Genomic DNA, 22,057 nt, shown 5'->3' with positions numbered 1-22,057 from the left:
GCATTCCCTCTTAGGGATATGTCAGGTCTTCTCTTTGCTTTCTATTTAGTTTAGGCCCACAGGTCACTAACCTGGACATACCTGTTTTGGTCTTCAATTTTCTGTTCTTTATATCTATCCTCTCTGACTCCAGAATGGTATTTCAGACAGGAATCTCTGATCTTGTAAGTTTTATGTATCCAGGATGTTCTTAGCTAAGTTAGAATTTCATTATCCCAGATGTCACACCACTAGGAGTCAATACTGCTCTTTATAGTGTTTTCTTATCTCTAGTCTCTTCGGTGACTTCATGACTTGGCACTATGGCCTGTTTGTCCTTCCTACTCTCCGTCCTTTGTCCTCCTGCTCTGTCTTCCCATTCTAGTCTCAAGCCATCAATTGCCTTCTTACATTATAAAATTTCACACATGTACTCCTTCTAACAGGAAGCCTTGTTTTAACCCTCAGTATGTGTTCAATCTTCTATTCTGCAGTCCACAAATCCCTGCTTATCTTCTTGTCATACGTATTATGCTGATCACCATGTATCTATCGACAATTGCTTCTGTAGCAGAAATATGGACCTTTTTGATACAGACTATGTATTATATCTCTGTATCCCTCATATTAAGAAAAATTCTAACCAGTGAATATTCATTGGTTTACCAAGTGCTCCTGGGGGGAGGGCTTTAGTAAAAAACCTGAAGATTTTTAAAAAATTACATAAGATACAAATCTAGACTGAATTTATATTCACATTCATGTCCCTGTAGCAGCAAGAGGGCTTCAACAAGTTATTTTAAACCTTTGCTTTGTCTGTTAACTTTTTGTGAATCAGATCAATCCCAAAGTGACTTCCTATGTCATAATGTTTATTCATTACTGACCTTCCAGGCATATCTTTTATACTGGTCCCTTTATGTAGCTTCAGTCAGCTGGCCTATTGACCAAAGATCACATTTCATATCTTCTAGCATCAAAGATGGGATGGAGAACATGAATAACAAACTAAAATATAACAATATTAATTAGGAACAAAGGCTGGCAAATCTTTCTCCTTCTTCTGACCCATTGAAACTATGAATAGTTAAATAGTTTCAGTTAAGATATTATAGGAATGTCAGGTAGAAATTGGCTGAATCTTCTTATGTGAAGCCAAATGTCTTTTATTCCATGACTATATTCACTATGTAGTTTCCAACTTTTGCGACCCTACATTCTCATTGCTGCTTGCATGCAGACACTATGAAGACTGTACATCAGCCAGATTGGAAATTCTTAGCCATGCCATTATTCCTTTTGTTCAGGACTAGAGAGTCCCCAACAGATAGAATCCCAAAGCCTCTTATTTCAGGAAAGGGAGGTTGTATGAGTGAAGATAATATTTTTTTTTTCTGTTTCTCAATTGTGATAAATTTTTAGGTCTCAAAGATCCCCATTTTCTGGGGTTTGTTGCTTGTTTTTGCAAAAGTTTCCATCCTGTTGCTATCACTACACAGCTTATAAATTGATGGTAGCAGTTTTATTAGCAGCTTTTGGAAAGCATATCATCCTTCCACGGAGGCATGCACATCTGGGAGAGAGATCATTACTAGTGTGAGTTATGAACATGAAGTCTGCATCATGACAATGAATGCTTGGCTCTCCTGATCAGGATAACCATTGGAGTCCCCTCCTCACATTATATAAATGAGAATGTCTGTGGATTGATTTGCTATTGATAGTGAGTTTGGATATTAAAACAAAAGGATAATTGAAAGACTTTTAGGTGAGAAAGTCCAGCTAAAAATAGCTTTCTTTCCTCCCAAGTACATTATGGGGATTGCTGAAGACATGATTATCAAATTCATTGACAAGCAAAGTACCTTCCTGATGTTAACAATACAATAGTTGTGGTTAAGGATGATATTTGACAAATGAAGTACCTTCCTAATGTTAATAATAATAGGATAATCATGGTTTAGGATGTTTCTTTTGGCTTTCCCTGTTAATTACAGTAATTAGATTTATTTTCCAGACAAGAGTTTCAATAGATTTTTCATTTAAGGCTTTCTTTGTTATGTCAAATCAATTTTACTTCTGCAATATGCTTGGTGACAGTGGACATGCTATATGTTAAAAGATAGTAAGAGACTTACATGCACAGTTAAATAACAGTATGGAACTGAATATTATCCAACCTTCTGGAAAGTAATTTCAGAATATATGCTGAAGACCCTCATCCTACATGACCACTGAAGGATTTGTGACTTAAAAGGATGACATAAACCCTTTTTTATTTTACTTTTGAGATTATAACATAATCCCTTCCATGTAGCTTATATTACAATCTCCTTCAAACCCTTCCATAGCATCCTCTTTGCTCTCTTGAACCTGGTAACTTTTTTAATGAATTGTTGATACGTGTATACACACACACACATACACACACACACACACACACACACACACACACACATTAATTCCAAATATAGCATCAGGTATAATCAAAGCCTTTTGAAATCTTGTGTATAGTCATTGTAAAAGAAGCAGCTTGGGTTGGAAAGGGAGCATAGAATGTGACCATATCAAGTGGGCCAACATTTCTTTTTGGTTTTGCTTTTGCCTTAACCCTATGGGGCTGTGCTTCCAGACAATCAGTATACATCTTTGAACATTGTCTCTGTTCCTTTGCTCCTACCCAGCCATAGATCCCTGCTTAAAATATGCAGAAAGATTCCTCTGTTTCCTTGTTCATCAAATGTCCCCTACTGTGTTCCAAATTCTGTTGTAAATGTTGTCAGGATACTAAAATTTCCAGTTTTTCTGTGCCTGCTATAGAAGGGTACCATTGCTAAGCCCTATTTCATAGATAGTACAACTGAGAACCAAGATAGCTAAGCCATTGGTCAAGATTTCATGTTCAAGAGATGAACCCTAGTTTAAGTCCAGTCTGCTTGCTTTACTATCTACAAGTAACAAGGAGTTTCTTGACTTTAATATCATTACCATCACCACTTTTGGTGGAGGTGTAGACATTGTTATCATTGTTATCATCGTTGTAATGCCTATCATCATTTTCTCCCCTGTCAATTTGTTCTTGTAAGATTCTGAATCTTGCATGCATAGAAGGATTTAAATTTAAAGCTTTTAAATCTGTATTACTAGTAAAACTTAGGACAGTATTGCAAAGGACAGATGCCTTTGAGCACATAGATATCTGTAGAGGTACTAGGGAAATAATCTTTTTCTTCATATGTTGAGCTTCATGTGGACTATTGAAGCTGAATTTCTCTTACCCAGTACAGTAAATTTTACCATCCCTATAACTCTAGAAAAACCCAAGCCCAGAGAGCTTAAGTGACTACTGAGTAGAAACTAATCCATTAGTTCTAGATTTGTTTCTACCAACCTTTAGAATTCATGAGGCTTTATCTATTCCATGTGGCCTCTTGATTCTTCTAGAAAGGTGCCTTCTTCTCCATTATCTTATAAAAATGTTAATTAAGTTCTCCCTTATTTTCCCCATAAAATAGTGGCTATTTAGCCTCCTTCAATTCATGGATGCACTGAATCCAGATCCCTGCTACTGGGAATCTCCTGAAATAGTCATAAGTGTCAATGATTCACTGAGGGCTGCTGCTGCTGCTGCTGCTGCTGCTGCTGCTGCTGCTATCACTGATTCTTTTCTTTTCCTAAAATTGCTGTTGCATTGTGAACTTAATAAATAAACATTATCACAGCTTTTATAGCCTTGTGTATTGTAATGAAAGCAGACCTTGGGTTTCCTTTTGAGAGCCTTGGTACTTTTCTGGCAAGATAAGGAGAGGGAGCAGAAAAGCAATGACTTAATCTTTACTTTCTGCACTGTTCTATTCATTGTATTCTGATCTTGAAGGTGAGAGCAATTAAGGAAACAGAGGCAGTGGAAGTATTGCTCATTAAAAGTGTAGTCTTCAAGATCTGCTGGAGATGGAATATTCCCTTGCTTCCAGGAAGATATTGATATTCAGACAAATAAGGCTACTGGGTATTAGGATATAAACCATGCCACCTCTCTAGCAACAGGTCCCATTGGTCTTAGGCTGTCCTTTTCCAAAAATATTTATAACTAGTGACTGGCTTAAAAAAAAATCTAGCTTAGATATGATACTATTATAAAACTAATTTTCTTCATTTACATTTCAAATATTATCCTGAAAGTCCCCTATATGCTCCCCCTGCTGTGCTCCCCAACCTACCCACTCATTTTTCCTGGCCCTGGCATTCCCCTATACTGGGGCATATGACCTTCTCAAGACTAAGGGCCTCTCCACCCATTGATGGCCAACTAGGCCATCCTCTGCAGCTAGAGACACAGTTCTGTGGGATAGTGGTTAGTTCACATTGTTGATCCTCCTATAAGGTTGCCAACCCCTTTAGCTCCTTAGTTACTTTCTCTACCTCCTTCTTTAGGGGCTCTGTGTTCCGTCCAATAGATGACTATGAGTATCTACTTCTGTATTTGCCAGGCACTGGCATAGCCTCACAAGAGATAGCTATATTAGGGTCCTGTCAACAAAATCTTTCTTGCATATGAAATAGTGTCTGGGTTTGGTGATTATATATGGGATGGATCCCGTGTGAGGCAGTCTCTGGATGGTCCTTCCTTCCTTCTCAGCTCCAAACTTTGTATCTGTAACTCCTTCCATGGATAATTTATTCCCCATTCTAAGGAGGAACGAAGTATCCACAATTTGGTCTTCCTTCTTCTTGAATTTCATGTGTTTTGCAAATTGTATCTTGAGTATTCTAAGTTTCTGGGCTAATATCCACTTCTCAGTGAGTGCATATCATGTGAATTCTTTTGTAACTGGGTTATCTCACTCAGCACATTATCCTCCAGATCCATCCATTTGCCTAATAATTTCATGAATTCATTGAGTTGGAATTTTGCTGGTGATTGAATTGAATCTGGAGAGTGCTTTCGGCAAGGTGGACATTTTTACTATATTCATCCTGCCAATCCATGAGCATTGGAGATCTTTCCATCTTCTGAGATCTTCTTCAATTCTTTCTTCAGAGACTTGAAGTTCTTATCATACAGTCTTTTACTTCCTTAGTTAGAGTCATACCAAGATATTTTATATCATTTGTGACTATTGTGAAGGGTGTTGTTTCCCTAATTTCTTTCTCAGCCCGTTTATCCTTTGTGTAGACAAAGGCCACTGATTTGTTTGAGTTAATTTTATATCCAGCTACTGTACTAAAGCTGTTTATCAGGTTTAGGAGTTCTCTGGAGGAATTTTTAGGGTCACTTATATATACTATCATATCATCTGCCAATAGTGATACTTTGACTTCTTCTTTTCCAATTTGTATCCCCTTGATTTCCTTTTGTTGTCAAATTGCTCTGACTAGGACTTTGAGTACTATATTGAATAGGTAGTGAGAAAGTGNGCAGCCTTGTCTAGGCCCTGATTTTAGTGGGACTGCTTCAAGTTTCTTTCCATTTAGTTTGATGTTGGCTACTCATTTGCTGTAGATTGCTTTTATTATGTTTAGGTATGGACCTTGAATTCCTGCTCTTTCCAAGATTTTTATTGTGAATGTGTGTTAGATCTTGTCAAATGCCGTCTCAGCATCTAAGGAGATGATCATGTCATTTTTGTCTTGAGTTTGTTTATATAGTGGATTCCATTGGTGGATTTCCATACATTACACCATTCCTGGACTCCTGGGATGAAGCCTACTTGGTCATGATGGATGATCATTTTGATGTGTTCTTGGATTCAGTTTGAGAGAATTTTAATGAGTATTTTTTGTCTTATTCACAGTATCTTTTGCCCTACAGAAGCTTTGTAATTTTGTGAGGTCCTGTTTGTCGATTGTTGATGATTGTTGATCTTACAACACAGGCCATTGCTGTTCTGATAAGGAATTTTTCCCCTGTGCTCATTTCTTCGAGAGTTTTGCCCACTTTCTCCTCTATGTATTTCAGTGTCTCTGATTTTATGTGGAGTTCTTTGATCCACTTAGACTTGAGTTTTGCACAAGGAGATAAGAATGGATCAATTCACATTCTTGTACATGCTAACTGCCAGTTGTGTCAGCACCATTTGTTGAAATGCTGTCTTTTTTCCACTGGATGGTTTTAGCTCCTTTGTCAAAGATCAAGTAACCATAGGTGTGTGGGTTCATTTCTGGGTCTTCATTTCTGTTCCGTTGATCTACCTGTCTATCACTGTAACAGTACCATGCAGTTTTTTATCACAAATCTCTGTAATATAGCTTGAGTTCAGGCATGGTGATTCCCCCAGAGTTTCTTTTATTCTTGAGAATAGTTTTTGCTTTCCTGGGATTTTTATTATTCAGTTGAATTTGCAAATTGCCCTTTCTAATTCAGTGAAGAATTGAGTAGGAATTTTGATGGGGATTGCACTGAATCTGTAGATTGCTTTCAGCAGGATAGCCACTTTTACTATATTAATCCTGCCAATCCATGAGCATGGGAGATCTTTCCATCTTTTGAGATCTTCTTCAATTTCTTTCTTCAGAGACTTGAAGTTCTTGTCATACAGATCTTTCACTTCCTTAGTTAGAGTCACAGCAGGGTATTTTATATTTTTTGTGACTATTGTGAAGGGTATTGTTTCCCTAATTTCTTTCTCAGCCAGTTTATCCTTTGTGTAGAGAAAGGCCATTGATTTGTTTGAGTTAATTTTATCCAGCTACTGCACTGAAGCTGTTTATCAGGCTTAGGAGTTCTCTGGTAGAATTTTTAGGGTCACTTATGAATACTATCATATCATCTGCAAATAGTGATATCTTGACTTCTTCCTTTCCAATTTGTACCCCCTTGATCTTCTTTTGTTGTTGAATTGCTCTGGCTAGAAATTCAAGTACAATATTGAATAGGTAGAGAGAAAGTCGGCAGCATTGTCTAGTCCCTGATTTTAGTTGGATTGCTTCCAGTTTCTCTCCAATTACTTTGATGTTGGTTACTGGTCTGCTTTATATTGCTTTTATTATTGTTAGGTATGGGCCTTGAATTCCTGATCTTTCCAAGACTTTTATCACAAATGGGTGTTTGATTTTGTCGAATGCTTTCTCAACATCTAACGAGATGATTATGTGATTTTTGTCTTTAAGTTTGTTTATATGGTGGATTACATTGATGGATTTCCGTATATTAAACCATCCCTGCATCCGTGGGATGAAGCCTACTTGGTCATGATGGATGATCGTTTTGATGTGTTCTTGGATTCAGTTTGGGAGGATTTTATTGAGTATTTTTGCATAGATATTCATAGGGAAATTGGTCTGACATTGTCTTTCTTTGTTGGAGGAAAGCTTCAGGACAAGCAAGCTCTAAATCTTGCTGCTGCCTAGGGTAGGATCCTAGTTAGTATAGGATGGTTTGGTGTTCATCTTGATACCTCTGGAAAGCCATTTCTCAAGAGTGGAGATTTTGAAAAACCATAAGAAAGTTCAAAGCATTAGCTAGTTTAAAAGCATACCCAGCACCACCACTAGAAGAAGATTAGAGTCAAGGAATACTACAGACATCATACCATGCAACAACTCTCAAGGGAAGGGGAACAGAAGGACTGTCTCTGAGCATAACATGCAGACAGACAGATGAGCTAGACAGCAGCCTGTGTTGATGGGAACCTTTTAAAGGATTCTGTATAGCTACAACTGGTGATACTGTATTTTCTTGCACTGAGTTCCTGAGGGAAGCATGGGATCGCTCCTGATTTCTAGCAGAAGGACCCAGTCAAACCGAACCAAATGGCAGGTCATAAGGACTGTATTAGAAGACACAAATTTGGGGAGGAAAATAACATTATCTTAAGATGAATCCACTCATAGACTTTCTACCCTAGCTAGGTCCGTGACCTGTTTGACTGTTTAACCCTAACTTCTAAGAAAGGAGACTAGGACATGCTTCCACATAGAGATAGAGACCACTCTTTACACTACTAGCTCGCTGAATTCTGCAGCTTAAAATCAAAAACACCAGCAAAAGCAAAAACCAACTGATCACTGTGTCTTTTTCTCTTTTTAGTCCACTGAATTTAAGTAGGGTTGCCTTTTGTATATCAGGGGAGAGTTACTTTGTAGATCACATATGCGCGTGCATGTGCGCACACACACACACACACACACACACACACACACACACACACACGTCTTTTGACTTTTTTGTTTGTCACTAGGAGAGGAATTTGCTGAGCAGCTCAGAAATGATATTTCTGTGCTAATTTTCATTTCATTTCATTTCATCTTATTTTTTTTTTTTATAATTTTCTAAATTTCATCAGTAGTGGTTCCTGGCTCAGAATCCTCCTCAGCCAAGCTGTTGTTAGTTTTTTTTTTTTTTTTTTTTAAATTTTAAGCATGTTAATGAGTATGCAGAGCAATCCCATTGTGCTTTTACATTTTGCATTTCCTTGCAGATTAATGGGATTGAGTGTCTTTTCATGTGCTTATTGACCATTTGTAAATCTTTCCTGAAAAATGGCTATTCAGATCCTCTCCAGGACTTTTAATTGGCTTACTTGTCTTTTTTCTTTTGTGTTGTAAATGATCTTTATCATTCTCACAAATCCCTCATCAGTTACTCACTTGCAGATATTTTTCTCCTACTCTTGAGTAATGGTTTTCACTGTTTGTCATTCCAAGCACAAAAGTTCTATTTATTTTCCTTCCTTCTTTCCTTATTTTTTTCAGCTTCAGCAGCACATAATTATTCCATGTGACCCTGGGCTTTAGGGTGCTGAGGTTAGGGTGCTAGGATGATCAAACTCCTGAAGGAACCTTCCTTTGTATCTGCAAGTGACCTCTGTACCTTCCACATTGTAGTGAGCAGGGGCAACCATTTTTTGTCTTGTTTTGTTTGTTTGTTTGTTTGCTTTAATTCAGTGAAGTCTTGTTTATCCATGCTCCCTTCTCTTTCTTGTTTTGATGCCAAATCTGAGCGATGTGTGTGATTTGTGAGAATAGCATAGTCTTTCTTGACTATTTTAACTCAACTTGGGGATCTGGGAAGATCAGACAGTTTTCACCAAAGGTACTCTAAGCCAGTGTTGTCAGAGTTCCTTTTCTCATGCCTAAGATGTATAAGGACATAATGGGAAGCCAGGCCAAGGCTGAGCAGAACAAATGTACATTTATTAAGGAAAAAGGATTAAGAACTCCTGACAGCAGGGAAGCAAAACTTGCTGTTCTGCCCCAGTTACCGCAGCAGCTAGATGGACTTTGAAGTAGCCTTTCTTGAGACTGAGCATTTATAGTAACTGAAGGCCTAAACCTGTAAGGAGTTCACATACCCTATACAATTTCTGTCCATAGAAGCAGAGTTACTCTTCCTTCTGTAAGAAATAAGTTTGGAGTCACAAAGAAATACACCACCATTTCAAATGAAGTATCTGGACAAGGCAAAACTATAGTCTTGATGATATGTTTATAAAAAGATAGAGAGAATATGTTCTATGGAATGTGTGTGGTAAGGTATGGGGGAACAGGATGTTTTAGCAGGCCCATGCTGAGGCATCCTTTCCCTTGGAGGGACTAGCCACAGGATGTTATATTATAGAATATAGTTAATTTGGGGCATGGGGAGGGGAATTAAGAGGATAGAAGAGGCAGAGAGGTAGAGAGTAGAGAAGTAGAGGCAGGTCATGAACACCTGGAGCACAGTGGAATATAATGGGAAAGGGAAGGAGGAAGGGAAGAGCTCAAGGTGGCAAGAGTGATGAAGGAGAACAAAAGAGAGAGGAGGGGGCAAGCAGCCCCTTTTATAGAGGGTCAGGCCTACCAGGCTGCAGCCAGGTAACTCTGGGGGTTAGACAGAATGCTAACACTTGATCCAGAGTGTGTGCCCCAAAGAGCAAGCACATTGACAAGAAGTGTACTTGATATTTATTCTAATTTGGGTGGTAACTCTGTTTTTCCCTATCGGCTGAACTCCTACCTCACAGTTTTAGTCATTTGGCCATTCATAAAAATACTGGTACATGAAGAATGAATGATGAAGGGGAAAGGAGTCAGGGCTTCAAGGGTAAAAGGGCTACTGTTTCAGGCCATGAAATTCCTAGAATGAAGCCCTGGGCCTTTGTGTAAGCAATGATTTTCTCATGTTTTGGGGGTAGTTACATTGAAAGATTTGGGGAGTGGGGTGGACAAACAAACAAACTAAAACCTCCTACAAGTTGGGATAGATAAATAGATTTTAATTCCTTGTTTTAAATACAAATTTTCCAAGTATAGAATAGACTCATATTTAATATTTATTACAAATGCAGGCTTTATATTGCCTTGTGTTCTTCATGATCCACCATGGGGCCTTCCCTTGACTGCCTAAGCAGAACAACTAAACCCTAGTTTCATAAACTAGTTATACTAGCTATTGTTGAAGAAGTCCCTCCTCCATTTCCTTCAAAATGCTTCTCTACTTAATTTCCACTTACTTTTCAAATTGTGGTGGTGTTTGGGTCATCTTGGTCTTTGTTGGTCTACTTATGTTTTCATTAAACAAAGACAAGGCAATTCTTTGCATAAGATAGGAACTGTGAAAAAATTCTGGAGATCATTAACAAAATGGAGCTCCCAAAGTCCAGTCTTAATACAGTAGGGTATAGGGGGGTTCTTATAACCATGAGTGGCTTCCGTGTTCATCATACTAACTTTGGAGAACAAGGCAGAAGGCAAAGATTCCAGCAAAGTTGGAAAGGTCCAAGAAGAGGTAAGAGTATGCAGAAGAGCAGAATACGTTTTTGGAGCTGCAGTCGAACATGCAGTTTCCAAGCCCAACCAAGGCAGTGAAAGTAAACCAGACCAGTGACTGGAAATATAAAAGCTTTCCTTCAGACAGCTCAACTTATACCAGAGGGAGAATGCATAGCTGTATCAGAGACTAGCATTGCTAACTTTGAGGATGGAACCAAACAGGAACCTGAGATGGAGCCGGGGGTGGGGAGTGGGGGGGGGCTGGTTTTGGTAGGATGTCTAAAGAACAGTGCCCTGAGTTTATGACCGTGGAGCTTATTTTGTAGAAAGAACAGGAGATGATCGTATGGTAATATAGAGACATGAGAATGATAGTGAGATCATTAAAATTCTTGTTAGCTCAATGTCAGAGTGTGATCTTTGCATATCATAAAGTGAACAGAGAATAAAGAGATCATTTTAGAGAGAATATTGGACTTGTAGAATGAAATATATGTTGAATGAGGACATAATCACTGAGAAAGAATTAAAATAGTGATGGGATATCACCAAAGGTTAGGTGTGATCATGATAGCTATCATTAACCAAGTACTTCTAATATGTTTTATTTGCTTGATATACTTGAGACCAATTGATATAGATGATAGATAGATAGATTGAGTGATATAGAACTAATAATAATCAAACAATCTTAAAAGCCTCAAAACTGACTCTTAGAGATGGATCTTCCCAAGGTTCACCATTAGTTTTTTACAGAACTAGGATAAGTCAAAGCCAGTGCATTTATCTCCTGAGATCCAACTTGGAACCGCCAAGTAGAGAGTATATGTAGCAGATTTGTAGAGGATGGATGGGGCTGTTTTTTGCTGGGAAGGGTGGGTAAATTGTATTTATTGCTAATCCCAAAGATTTGAGGAGAAAGACTACCAACCCAAATCAAAATAATTCTAAAAGTCAGTTAATTAATTAGCCTTTTTTTTTGTTTGTTTGTTTGTTTTTGTTTTTTGTAGTACATGCCCTGTCTCTCCCTAAAGGTGAGAATCAAGAGATCAACATTAGACATGAGGAAAAAAGGTTTTTATAGATCAGCAGTAGGGGGTTTCCAAATAGGGGATTTGGTAGGCAAAATAGGTTACAAAAGCAGAATTGTGTGTCCTAAAACAAAGATGTTTGCAAGATGATCATAACATGGTAGTTGTAACAACAGGTAGTCATAGCAAGATAATTTTATGTCATAATAATCAAGTGAAACCAAGGAATTCTTATTGTTTCCTGGAACAGACATTAATGAACAATTTTTGGTTATAGCTCAATTTTTGAGAAACAGGTTTAATCATAAACAGGAATGAGCCTAGTTTGTCTTTACTAGAAGATAACTTTTTTCTAAGATAGTGGTAAGCTGGTTGTCATCATTTATCAGATTCAAGCAAATGCTGCAGGAGGAGCCAGAACTGGATTTAAAACTCATTTTCATTTTTTTCTGTATGCATTACTTTTTTGTTTCAACAAAAAACTTGAGAGAGAACAATTTAATGAAGGATTTATTCTAGATTACAGTTCAAGTACATTACAAGCTTTCTTCTAGTACCAATTTTCAGAATTGTCACTTATCTCTTTTGTTGTAAGAAAATTTCCCAACAAAATCAACCTAAGAAATTTCTAAGAAAGAAATGGTTTATTATAGCTTGTAACTCAAGGGTATACATTTCATCATAAAGAGGAAGGCAGAAACACAAAGCCGATCAGTCCATCTCTGCAGTGAAGGAAGTGAAACATGAACAGGAAGTGAGCTTAAGCCATAAAACCTCAGACTTACTCTCTCTCTCTCTCACTTAGTTCAGCAAAATCTTAATCCTCTAAAGGTTCTGCTACCTACCCAAACAGTACCAAAATCTGGAGATCAAGTATTCAAGTACCTAAGTCAAATGGAGGACAATTTATATTCAAACTACAAAGGACCCCTGAATTTTCCCTGTGTCATGCTGTCAGGAACTGTCCAGGAAGAGCTGGAAGCTGTAGATAGTTGGGTTAGTAAAAGCCTTTGTACCCATTACAAAAGAGGCAAGCTAGTGTCCTCAACAAGGTTCCAGGTGACTACAGCATGAACACATAGGTTTGTTTTAGAAAAGAAAAACAGAAAATACAACTTATCTTTGAGTTAATGGAGTCAGCTACCCATACTAATTTATGGTAAGGTCTTTGTCATTACATTTTTGCATTAATGATGGCATGTCAAGTTGGTGGGTGCAAATGTTGTCATAATTATTGATTATGCCCTACTTAAAATTTTTAGAATAAAGACATCTTGATAACAGATGTGAAAACGTGTTTTACCTTCTTTGGCCCTTGCTTGTCTACACTCACAAATTCAAAGTTGAAGGTGATATCTTTTCTCCCTTGCAGTTCTAATATTATCACCAAGAAGCACTTAGGGCTTCTGCCTGATTTACTTCCACAGTGGCCTATGATAGTATCCTACATTATTTGCTTGGAAGGGGGTGATTTTGCAACTAGAATCACGACCCTTAATGCTCCTCTGGCATCCTCCTTTCCCCTCAATAGGCGGAACCCTCTGCACTTCCACCTCATTGCTGATTCTATTGCTGAGCAGATCCTGGCTACACTCTTCCAGACCTGGATGGTACCTGCAGTGCGAGTAGACTTCTATAATGCTGATGAGCTCAAGGTATGGAAGGGAAATGGGGAAGGGAGAAGAGTTTTGCTGATCTCCTGTAGCTGGGAGCCTTGGTGGGGAGTAATTAGACTGTTGCAAGGACAGAGACCTCAGCTCCTAAAAGATAATGTTCAGGTTCTAATTGTGCTTATCTGACTTTATCATTAAGCAACACATTAGAAAAACTGGTCTGCTATTACAGACTCTACTTTGGTCAGTGCAATTCTAGCCACCAAGGTACACTATAAAAGATGAAGTTCACTGATGTCAGTTTATGCCTAAATGTTGTCTGTCGTAGAATGGTAGATCATCATTCTCTAGCTATTGTGGTGAATGTTGACCTTAGAGTCTGACAGAACTTGCCTTAACTCCATGCACTGTTACTTACTGGCCACAAGACACAAATCAATCACCTCCCCATGTTGGCCTGTTTCTTCAGGAACAGAACTATTGTACTCCCAGGTCTTGAGGTAAGTAAGAGTATGTGATGATGCCCTAAGATTATCCTGAATAATTACTACATTTGGTGTACATTAACCAATAAAAGACATGTGGTCACTAATTGCTTTGCTTAAAGTTCTTCTATAATTCAACCTTACTTCTATGATGATTGAGATCATGATCTAAGTAAAGACCATGAACTTTAGCTCCCAAATCTGCTTCTTACTTGTCTTTTGTCACTCCTATGAATTCTACCTAAGACAGCTATAAATATTAGAGAGCCTGTGATGTGTGTCTTCTCTCCAGTATTGTAATCCTTTACTCATACTCTTTCCTCTGTCAGGCTTACTTGCCCTGTTATCTTGCCAGGTTTCACCCATCCTTTATACACAGTGGCATTGCTATTCTTTTCTTTCCAAGGATCAGCAAGCAAACTTATAGTCATTTGTCTTTCACATCCATGTCTAATTTATGGTCCTTAGTTGCCTGGCAGCCACAGGTAGCTGAATGTATCCCAACCCAAAATGTAAGTTTACTTAAAACAGGGTTATGTGTTTAGTTTTTTATTTTTTGTAAGACACTAGCATAGATTTTAAGCATGGAAGTACAAATGACTGTTGTGTTAATGATGTATAATACAGAGCCTTCCAATGGAGTCTAGCAGTGTTTCTTTAATAAAATAAGTAGCTGAGAGCTTTTTCTGGTACATAGTATGCATACAGAACTTAGAGTCTGACAGATATTGCCTTAACTCCATGCACTGTTACTTATTGGTACATAGTAGGTGGTGCATGGTAGGAGTCTCACATACTAGCAAGTTTAGCACACTGCTTTAGTTAAAGGAACTAACAGCTTTAAAGGAACACTTTGACCCTCCGTTTCTGATCACCTTGGGAAGGACCAGGCTCCTAGGCCTGGGGCTGATTTTGGAAAGATGTTTCTTCTAAGAGCCACAAAGCCATTATAATTGCATTTCAGAGTAGTAGCATTTTAAATGGATCATGTTGATAAAGGCTAGGGTTTCTGATTTTCACATATTTCAGGCTCAGAGGTTGATCGAGATATTCAGAATTTTGCATTTGGTGATTGCCATAATTTATGTGCCATTCCAATCTATTGTGAGCTAAAATTGATTAACACTCTTAAAAACATAGCAACAAAATTTAGCAAATTACTGTAGTAATTAAGATAAAAAGCAAGCCAATCTCGTCTCCTAGGGTCTTAGTGGCAATCCCATGGGGATATGAAACCAGAGAGGAGGAGCAGAGTTGCCTCTGCCTCCATGCTTATCAAGGAACTTCCTTCCTGCCCTGTGCCAATCAACTTATCGATCCTTTAGAGACACAGAGGGAGCCAGATGGGACAGCACATTTCTGTAATTGCAGAAACCTGGGAATCTAGGGCAGGAGGATATCTATCTCTAAGAGAACCTGAAGTGTACAGGGAGAGTCTGTCTTAAAAAAAAAAAATCAAAAAACAAAAAACAAACAAACAAATAAAAAACTTGGGGAGAGGGCAATCTCTAAATTTTAATTTCAAATACTTGTTTTCCACAGAAAAACTGTGTATTTGGGTCTGAGCCTTGGCTTGCTAACTTGTGTAATAGTTTGAAATAAAGCCAGTCACTGAGGGAAGAAATAGTATATGTGACTTGTCAGGTTCTTAAAATGCTTGGCTTTTTCAGAATTAGTGGCCTGAAGTCAGAAGACTGTTAGAACCCAAGAATTAGAGACCAGCAGGCAAAAACCCTGATTCAAAATAAAATAAATAAAATAAGCATTGAAGAATCCCGTATTGAATATCAAGGTCATATAGTATCTATGTTGCTGTGGATCCTATTGATCACATGACCTGGGCTGTAATCCATGCACTTTATGATGTTGAAGGGGCAGGGTGTTCCACAGAGCCCTGGGCTTTCCTGTGTCTCTGAGCCTTAGCTGAGAGGAAAGGAATAGAGAGGTTCTGTTGTTCTCCTACTCCTGAGTGATTTCCTGTATTTTCCTGGTAGATTTTTGTCAGCTTGACACAAGTAAGTGCTATTCGGGATAGAAAATCTCAGTTGGCAGAATGCCTCTGCAAGATTAATTTGTAGGACATAGTGCTGATTAAGAGTTGATTGGGGCGGGCCCAGCACACAGGGGAAGTGCCACCTCTAGATAGGTGGCTCTGGGTTACATAAGAAATTAGGCTGCACAAACCATGGAAAGCAAGCCAGGAAGCAGTGTTCCTCTGTGATCTCTTTTGCAAATTTTCCTCACAGGTTTTGCCCTGAATGTGTTTCTTATCTCCCTTCAATGAAGGTTTATGTTCAGGATATATAAGCCAAATAAACCCTTTTTCTCCCAAGTTGCCTTTGGCTTTGGGTTTTATCCCAGCAATAGAAAACAAAAACAAAAACAAAAACAACACTGAGTTACATCTTTTCTTGTTTAAAAAAAGTGTAATAATTTAAAAAAATACTAACTGACATATTAAAAATAGTACTATCTTCTAGAATCTTTCCTCCATAGATGATTCTTTTTTTTTTTCCTTCTTCTACCTGTTACCAGCTCTCTCCTATATCTGCGGATTTCTAATCCCACATCCTAACAGATTGATGAATATGGACACATTATATAGAACATAGTATTTTCAAGGCACTAGAAAAACATTTATATGTGGTTACCTTTGCCAACTTGCATCTGCCTTCTCCTGGCTCATGGCACTCTCATCTGCCTAGATGCTCATCATTGGTTTGTCAATCCTTTCCCTGTGTCTTAGCTGATATCCCTAACCAAGTTTCATGGTTTCATGATCTTCCCCTGCACATTGGCATCTCTTGCCTTATTATTGTTGTTGTTCTTGTTGTTGTTATTATTATTATTATTATTATTATTATTATTATTATTTGGCTTTTCAAGACAGGGTTTCTCTGTATAGCCCTGGCTGTCCTGGAACCAGGCTGGCCTCGAACTCAGAAATCCGCCAGCCCCTGCCTCCCAAGTGCTCGAATTAAAGGTGTGTACCACCACTGTCTGGCTCATATCCTGTCTTCTATTCTGCTCACATTTCCTTTCTCAGGACTATTCTTGAATAGTAACAAGGATCAGTTTTCTGAAAACGGAAGTTATGCATCGCACCCCAGTTATTTGTTTAAAGTCTTCTATGGTCCCATATTGCTTTTAAGAGCAAGACTATATCTGTGCAGGTCTTTTTTTTTTTTTTTTTTTTTTTTTTTTTTTTTTTTTTTTTTTTTTTTTTTTTTTTTTTTCTCCTTCCTTCTTTTGACTATGAAACTCTGTTTCTTGGTCTTTCTTTCCTTATTACCAGGTCATTCCCTGTTCTTTTCCTGAGCCTGTGCTACTGTGCGAAACTGCCTCCTTTGTTATCACCATGGGCATTCTTTGATCTTTGAGTTTGTAAGATTATATACATTTCTTCAGGAAATTCACCACAGACCATAATCCTCCATGTCATATTGTTTGGGTTAGATATGGCTCCCATAGACTCATATGTTTGAATACTGGGTTACCACCAGTTGGTAGATCTGTTTGGGAAGGATTAGTTGGTTTGGCCTTGTTGGAGGAAGTGTGTCATCTGGGAAGACTGTGAGGTCATCTGGGAAGGCTGTGAGGTTTCAGATAACCACAGCATTCCTATTGGCTTCTAAGTCTTATACTGTATCCTTATAGATGTAAGGTCTCAGCTACTGCTCCAGTGCCATGCCTGCCTTTCCTTTGCCATGCCCCCTGAAATGATAACATGACACTCTGAAACTGTAAGGCTCAAACAAACTTTTCTGCTATATGTTGCCTTGGTCTTTGTGTCTTATTAGAAAGGTAACTATGACCCTTTTAATCTCTGCACCCTGGATTTTTTTTTTTTCCCTTCTGTGATCCTTGTTGGATGCCTGCTTAAGAAAATGTTTTCTAAGTAACTGATATACAGTATTTAGAACTGTTGTCTTTGTTTTGTTTTCAGTTGGGATTTAGCCTGGTTCCTGGAAGATGTTAGGCATGCATTGTAAAACTGAGCTCCTTTCCTTACCTTTCGTTTTACTTTTTGCTTTCAGTCAATACCTCACTAAGTTTTCCAGGCTAGTGTGGCACCTATGATAATCCTGCTGCATTTTCCTAGTAGCTGGGATTGTGGGATTGTGTCCCTATTAGCAACTCCAGAACTATGTTGTGAAGAAAAGCAAGGCAAAATTTTGATCACAAAAGAGGATCACCACATTTCTGAGTGTGTTTCAGAGTCTGGGTGGAGAGCCTGTCTGAGACTTTGCTATGGTGGTTTTGTATGTACCAGCCAATATCCCAGTAGCAGTCCTGGGACAGGTAAAGCATACATTTTTTTTTTCTATCTTTGCTTTTGACTATCCCACTTTTCTTTTTTTCAGATGAGTATCTTTATACAGGCTGCTTGGCCCTGAACTTACCATGTATCCCATGTTCACTTCAAATTCACTGTGAAACTAGGATGAATACTTTTCTATGTTAACTGTCAGGAACAAAGCTCACTCTCCTACGACCCTTTAGATACTATCTGGGAAGGAGGAAAAACGGGGGAGGCAGACATGAACTGTATTTTTTAGTTGTGTTCAACAAGTATGTCAGAAAGCTCATGTACAGACACATAAGATACCCTTGCCTGATATGGTTGGCTTTAAGGAATCACTTTGCACAACTGTTGGAAATAGCATTTCTCAGAAATGTGCCTGTGGGCCCCTTATTATCTCTGTTTATGTTGGAGTATGAGAGAATAGGAAATTTATGAGGGATGGGTACATGATTAAAAATGAACTATCTTAGGGCCTCTATTCCTGTACAAACATCATGACCAAGAAGCATGTTGGGGAGGAAAGGGTTTATTCACCTTACACTTTCCACACTGTTTTTCATTAACAAAGGAAGTCAGTACTGGAACTCAAACAGCTTAGGAAGCAGGAGCTGATGCAGAGGCCTTGGAAGAATGTTTCTTACTGGCTTGCTTCCCCTGGCTTGCTTTCTTATAGAACCCAAGACTACCAACCCAGGCATGGCACCACTCACAAGGGGCCATCCCTGCTTGATCACTAGTTGAGAAAAGATTTTACAGCTGTATCTCATGGAGGCATTTCCTCAACTGAAGCTCGTTCTCTGTGATAACAGAAAATCAGCCAGTACACCCACCATGGACTGGTGTACTTCTCTCCATAATGACCAGTTAGTTTGGATTTGCAAATAGGATTCTCAGTCTTCCTATCCCTGTTGTCTATAGAATGTTCCTCAGTCTTTCCAGTACTTGCATAGCCGATTTATTTCTAGCCTCCAAGTCCCTATATCAAAGGCTATCAGGACAGTACTTTCTGTGCCCTGACCTCTGCTAAAAACTTGTAGTTCTGAACATCCAGAGAGAAGGGGTATTTACTTTGGTACAGAGCTTTATAGATGTCTGGACACTGTCACTCACTTCTTATCACTACTCTCTGGGCTTGAGAGTAAAGTTTGATTACCTCTATCTCACAGATAATTCATAAATCTGCAACGCAGCACTGCAGAATATTTGCCTAAGATCCGGCAGTTAATAAATGCTAAGGCTGATATTTGACTTTTCTCTTTTAAAATGAGATGATATAAGACAGGATGTGCAATTCACTAAGCACAGATGGAGTTTAGATCTGAAGGAAAAGGCTGCAGTCACCAGAAAATGAGGGCGCCCTTCTCCTAGTGTACTTGATCCTTGGTCTGTTGGGGCCCCTAGGCTCATGGGCTACATATAACATCTATTGCCTTTAGTGTGAATATATTGTTTCTAATGATATCCCTGCTTCTCCTCTGGATTCCCACAATTCTATGGTGTCAATTCAATATCCCCAGTATATGAATAAATAACTGTAATTCTTAGCTTAACATCCTGAAGCTACATGTCATCATGGCTCAAAACCCAAAACTGCCTTAACTCCATTGTGTCTGATTCTTGTCCTTTGTTCTTTCCCTTTCTTATGTATTGTCTATATTTCTAGTTAAACAAGAGTCCCCCAAGCTCTCAATAAGGTTCCTTTTCTGAGTGCACCTGAAAAACAGATGAATTAAGCATGAAGCCTCCATTTAATGGCTTGCTGGGAATAGAACTTTCTGCTAGGGATAAAAGTGACCCACTCTAGTGAGGTTTCTGAGGTTTGCAATGACCCAGAAATCTCACCCAGGGACCTTGTTCAAATATAAATGTTCATTACTGTCCTTAGTTTGCTTTAAATTAGCAAAACAGCTCTTGCCAGCTTTTAGACAAGTGCCTGCATGTCAACTAGCCTTTTATCTTGCTCATCTGTCTACCACTGTGATAAAGATGATCCTGAGCTCATAAAGGGAAGTAGCTAGAGCAGTGGCTGTTTTATGATTTGTCTGTCTAGTGAGGAGTCCTAATTTAATATCCTTTGCTTATAGCATTGATGCCTGTTCTTTACCCACATCACAAAGGTTGAGAAGTGGAATTCAAGACAGTAGTTACAGAAAATATTGATGGTTGATTCTGAAAATTTGTGTCCCTTTCATCTCTAGTTGCTATTGTGTTGGTGTCCGTTTAAACTGAAGCAGTTTTCTCAGCCCCCTTATAGGCCTTCAAGAAGAACATTTCTGTTGTCCTCTCCATGGACCATTAGGTGAATTCCTTCCTACCCAATCTTATTTCCTAGGAAGATAAACTTTCTGAACACAGAAGTTTCAACCACAGTGAAGTTAAGCAAACATGAATTCTGTGTGTTGTAGGAGACATGATATTCCTATCTTTGTAAACAAATTAGTCCTGGAAAGGCAAGAAAAGTACCCAAGGGCTCCTCAACTATTTTTTCTAATATAGACCCTTTCTTCAAATTGTATCCTGAATTTTCAAAAGATAGGCCTGGAGTATAATATAGAGATACACACTGATAGTAGTTGTGCTTTCGTTGATGTGACTGGATATCTCTGTGTGCACAAAAGTTCCATCTTTTATGCAGTTTCTGTTCTTCTATGAGTTACCCAACAGAGGACCCAGAGGGAAGTACAGCTTGTGGTTTTCTAACACATGTTAAAATAAGCAGAGCAACATACAGCCCTTAAGTCTTCCAAACCATAGTTATAGCTCCCTTTATTGGTGATATCTCAGTGCACATAAATGGTATTTTATGCTGAGAAGCTCAGTGCTTGGCACACTGTGGGCACTTAGCTTCTCTCATGGCTGTCTGTCACATGTAAATAGGCTCTAATCAGGATAGTTCAGTGTATAATATTTAACCTTTGCAACAGTGCAAAAGTGTTATGCATGTAGTAAGTGTACTTGAGATTTGGAATTTGGGTCTTTCACTTGTTAATAGCATGTAGCGTATTCCTCTTGTAATGCTATGCAGCAACTAATAGTTGTAGTGTTCAATTAGCCCTACTCACTCTACCAGAGAAAACAGGCATCTCAATGACAGGATGTTTTGTTCAGCTGCAGTTTCTGTGTTCAATTAGTAAATGAAGTTCGGATTTACATCTATCTATCTATCTATCTATCTATCTATCTATATATATATATATATATATATTACTTAAATTAGTGTTGTCAATACAGAACCCCATCAGACGTCAAGAAACATTGGCATTTGAAGGTTATTAGTAACTTCTTTAATCTCTTCCACTACCAAGGTGACTGCTGACCTCTCAAAGGACAGGCATTACGGCTTGGTTTTCAGAACAGTCCCTAGACTTTTACTCCTGCTCCTCTCCTCCTTCTTTGTCATATTGCTGCAGGAGTGCTAACAGGGGTTCAATACACGCAGGACCACGATTGGTGCGATTAACTCATGCTCTGTAATGCTTTTTTGCTTCATAGATTAATGGTCTGGTTTCTGAAAAGCAGGTCTGTTTCCAATACCAACAAGTATGTCCCTGGCCTTTGTCACAGAGAATTAGGGCAAGATCAGAGGATATACATGGTGTGGGTAGATAAGTGCTATAGAGTCAAAAACATACCTATTTTATGTATAGAAGACCAATCACTGGATATTATATGGTGGATGTATATAATTATGAAGATAGACAATAGAAATTTCATCAGACTTATAATCTATGTCACATCTTCCATTCATTTTGAACTTAGGAAATTATATTCTATCTATAGCAAGCTTTTTTTATTGTGATTTTTTTCTTTTGTTTGTTTTGAGATAGGGAGCTGGCCTTAAACTAACTACCTATGTAGACCAATTTGTTCTTAAGCTTACAAACATCTATCTGCCTCTGGGCCTCTGAGATTAAGGGCACATACCACTATATCCAGCTAAATTGAAGCCTT

The 22,057-nt window shown here is 38.4% G+C and overlaps 1 protein-coding gene across 10 annotated transcripts in view; it reads left to right on the top strand.

The window, feature by feature from the left end:
- Positions 1–22,057, top strand: part of Large1 (LARGE xylosyl- and glucuronyltransferase 1) — a 385,957-nt gene that overhangs the window by 188,158 nt on the left and 175,742 nt on the right. For all 10 annotated transcript variants that reach the window (XM_021218836.2, XM_021218837.2, XM_029531875.1 and 7 more), the window contains one exon: positions 13,234–13,357. In XM_021218836.2, the coding sequence (XP_021074495.1) occupies positions 13,234–13,357 (124 nt within the window). The remainder of the gene's footprint in view (positions 1–13,233; positions 13,358–22,057) is intronic.

The sequence above is a fragment of the Mus pahari genome, chromosome 19 (genome assembly GCF_900095145.1).
Source record: "Mus pahari chromosome 19, PAHARI_EIJ_v1.1, whole genome shotgun sequence".
Lineage (NCBI taxonomy): Eukaryota > Metazoa > Chordata > Mammalia > Rodentia > Muridae > Mus > Mus pahari.
Note: the sequence above shows the minus strand (reverse complement) of the source record. Positions and strands in the feature narration are given on the sequence as shown.